Below are 3,703 nucleotides of genomic sequence, written 5' to 3'. Positions count from 1 at the left end.
AACAACCAAGTGATTATAAATATGAGATAGATATTATCATTGAAATAATTTGTCAGTAATTCTGAATTTTGAAGAAAATATAAGTATTAATTATATAAAATAACTTTTTTCCTGAAACTTCAGTCTAATAAAAAAAATTAGGATGCTAAAGGCATGATGGAGTCTTAGGTCATCACTTTTAGTACAATCATTATAACAAAAATGGCTAATGTTTGGTACAGTTTTTTCTTCGTATTCAAAAATAACCAGTAGGGCAATAAAAAAGGTTTATGTATTGTAATAAAACTTTATGAAGATAATCAATTAATATTTATATATTTAATTAAAAATTGATCAAGAAAACAACAGTGATAAATAAAAAAAAATACAACATAGCGTGAATAATAATACTTGAAGAAGTTTATCGGGGGGTGCGGTCAGCAAAGAACAACATAAATAAACAAAACAATATTTATTTATTTTATGCCGACGTTTTGACCTGAGTTTCAGGTCTTCATCAGGGATAGTGGCGTGTAAAGGGGACGGGAAGCAACTAACTGACTTCTTACAAGAATTTTACAAATCGCTGGACATGGAGCGAGTGGTTAACACTACCTATAATGTATTCTGACCTGCCACGTAATGCAATATTGGCAATCACCATTTATGATTGTATTGGCCCATCTACCATGAGACCAGTTGGAGGTTCTTCAATTACATTGTTTGGTAAGCATAATGTTTTTCGTCAAGGTATGTTGGATTTAAAAGTGTGGCCTGATGTTGTTGCTGATGGATCAGAAAATTGTACTACGCCTGGAAAAACTCCAGGTACAGGTAATGAAAATATGCAAAGACTTGCAAAATTGGCGAAGAAACATAGAAATGGGTTTATGCCTGTCATTGATTGGTTGGATAGGTTGACCTTCCGTGAAATTGAGAAAATAAATGATAAAGAGAAAAGAATTTCTGAATATTTATACCTAATGATTGAATTCCCTCAGGCTACTGTCAATGGGACACCCTATTCTATAGTTTGGTTTGAACAAGATGGAGATGAAGTTTTTCAATTCCATGCCCATCCTGATATTGTAACAGTCCATGACCCAGAAATACTTCAAGAAAATTTAGTGGAAAGTAAACATCATAATTTAGCTCGAAGTTGGCGCAGTGGATTATCAGATAAAGATTTAAAACCTAATGCTACAGTTAGAGATACTTTAAATCGGATAGTAGCCTATCCTCCTACGCAACAACTTACTACTGAAGAGCAAGATCTACTGTGGAAATTCAGATTTTATTTGAGCTCTCAGAAGAAAGCTTTGACCAAGTTCTTAAAATGTGTGAATTGGAGCCTAAGTGGTGAAGTGAAACAAGCGATACATATGTTACATGTGTGGTCACCGATGGAAGTAGAAGATGCCCTTCAGTTATTAAGCCCTTATTTTACCCACCCATCAGTTCGAAGGTACGCTGTTACCAGACTACAAAAGGCTCCAGATGAAGATTTACTCCTTTATCTTTTACAATTAGTGCAAGCTCTGAAATATGAAAATTTCGAGGATATTTCAGAAGCCTACAAAAAATCGTCTCAAACTAAAATTATTGAAGAAAGTATTTCTGGATCAGTTGACATTAAAACAGAGAGTTCAGTAGAAGATTCCAAAACAATGGACCTTGCTTCCTTCTTAATTCATAGGGCATGTCAAAACAGTACATTGGCCAATTATTTTTATTGGTACCTGCTAACTGAATGTGAAGACCATGATTTAGCTAAGCAAGATAATAAACCTCGCAGCATGTACCTTAAAGTTATGAAGATGTTTTTGCAAGCTTTACAATATGGACCACCAGAATGGCAAAATCGTCAAAATTTTATTAAACGTCAACAAAATTTTGTTGATAAATTAGTGAAATTGATGAAAACTATTGCCAGAGAAAGTGGGAATAGAAAAAAGAAAATGGATAGACTTCAGGCATTGCTAGCAGACACTGATACATTTAAAATTAATTTCTCAAACTTCGAACCACTACCGCTTCCTTTAGATTCAAATATATATGTAAAAGGCATCATACCTGAGAAAGCTACACTTTTCAAGTCAGCATTAATGCCTGCAAGATTAACATTTGTAACCACAGCTGGTACAGAATATGTAGCAATTTTCAAAAATGGGGATGATTTAAGGCAGGATCAACTTATTCTCCAAATAATCACTCTGATGGATAAATTATTGCGTAGTGAAAACCTGGACTTGAAACTTACACCATATAGGGTTCTTGCCACTAGCACTAAACATGGTTTTCTACAGTTCATTGATTCGCTGCCTGTAGCTGAGGTTTTAGCCACTGAAGGGAGTATACAAATTTTTTTTTTTTTTTTTTTTTTTTTTTTTAAATTTTAAAATTGTGTATTCAGTCTTTATAGTTTTAAAACTAAAAATTAACAAATATTTAACAGTTTATAAGGTATAATATTTAATTTAATAAGGTATAATATTTAACAGTTTATCTGGTCAGTTAGTTGCTTCCCGTCCCCTTTACACGCCACTATCCCTGATGAAGACCTGAAACTCAGGTCAAAACGTCGGCATAAAATAAATAAATATTGTTTTGTTTATTTATGTTGTTCTTTGCTGACCGCACCCCCCGATAAACTTCTTCAAGCATTAATCTATGGTCAACTATCTACATCTCATTGTGAATAATAATAGTTATAAATATGTGATAAAGAATTTTTAAATTCATCTATAATAATTTTTAATTAACCACTGCATCGTGGTTTGCATAGCTTATATAAAAAAAATCTAAATTAATCATTGCAATAAAATAAAATAACAAAATTCTATTTACAGATGTCATAACATATTAATTATACAAAAAAAAAAGATTAGCAAAAAAAAAAAAAAATCACCCAGCATTTGGTTTAAATAACAGAATATATACATAATGTATACAATTTCAGGAGTTGAAGATCACTCACTATCGCTACTAGAATATGAGCCGAGCATAGATAGCCCGGAAGCAGAACTAGTACCTCGTCCGTTAACTGAGTCTGGTGTACTTGAAGAAACTGCATCGATTGAACCAGAATCTTTTTCTTCTTTAACAGATTCCGGATCCGGTTTCTTTATCTTTACTAGATTCCCAAGAGGTCTTTTCATAACACCTAAACTCTTGTTCCACGATTGGTCAATGGCTTTTGAAGAAACTGGCTTCGAAAACGTTGATGTTGATGTTGATGTTGATGAAACTGATCCATTCTAAATGAAAAAAAAAATGAGAACAATTACAAAAATGTAGTTCATAATAATTAGTTAATAGTTGACTATGGATTTATATCAAGAGGAGAGAATATGGTTGGAGTGTTGTCAGTGAAGAATATAAATAAGTAAAAGCTTATTTATTAGTGCCAGAATTTTAAGACTAAGAACAAAAAGCAAGATAACAACGAATGAATATAAGGATATACAGAAGGATTAGAAAATAACCAACGTTATAAATAAATAAATAGTGTTAACAGGCAAGAATAGTTTGAGTATTATAAGAAAATAAAGGCTGTATGAGAAGAGTAATATTAAAATTAAATAAGAGGAAAGAACAAATAATATATGTATATGTAAATGTATGTATACATTGTAATATGCTCTTTTTGAGTAAATAGTATATTTTGATGTATAAAGGGTTTTTGATATGTTTTATTTTATGTATCATTTTAATATTGTTCATT

General features: G+C 31.7%; 2 protein-coding genes across 2 annotated transcripts in view; one reads left to right on the top strand and one right to left on the bottom strand.

The window, feature by feature from the left end:
• Nucleotides 1-453: 453 nt before the first annotated feature.
• On the top strand, nucleotides 454-2,340 carry LOC106677020 (phosphatidylinositol 3-kinase catalytic subunit type 3-like; the record flags this gene model as incomplete). Its single annotated transcript, XM_024361168.2, is given in 1 exon segment — nucleotides 454-2,340. A coding segment is annotated over 1 exon segment (1,741 nt), but the record flags the coding sequence as incomplete, so codon positions are not given.
• A 491-nt stretch (nucleotides 2,341-2,831) lies between these two features.
• The window catches only part of LOC106688185 (splicing factor YJU2), a 10,734-nt gene continuing 9,862 nt past the window's right edge, over nucleotides 2,832-3,703 (bottom strand). The window contains exon 7 of the mRNA XM_014432897.2: nucleotides 2,832-3,236. Within this exon, the coding sequence (XP_014288383.1) occupies nucleotides 2,949-3,236 (288 nt within the window). The 3' untranslated portion in view covers nucleotides 2,832-2,948. The remainder of the gene's footprint in view (nucleotides 3,237-3,703) is intronic.

The sequence above is a fragment of the Halyomorpha halys genome, unplaced genomic scaffold, assembly GCF_000696795.3.
Source record: "Halyomorpha halys isolate HHAL.00 unplaced genomic scaffold, Hhal_1.1 Scaffold1.1, whole genome shotgun sequence".
Taxonomy (NCBI): Eukaryota; Metazoa; Arthropoda; class Insecta; order Hemiptera; family Pentatomidae; genus Halyomorpha; species Halyomorpha halys.
The sequence above is the reverse complement of the archived record's forward strand: the minus strand, read 5'-3'. Positions and strand labels throughout refer to the sequence as shown.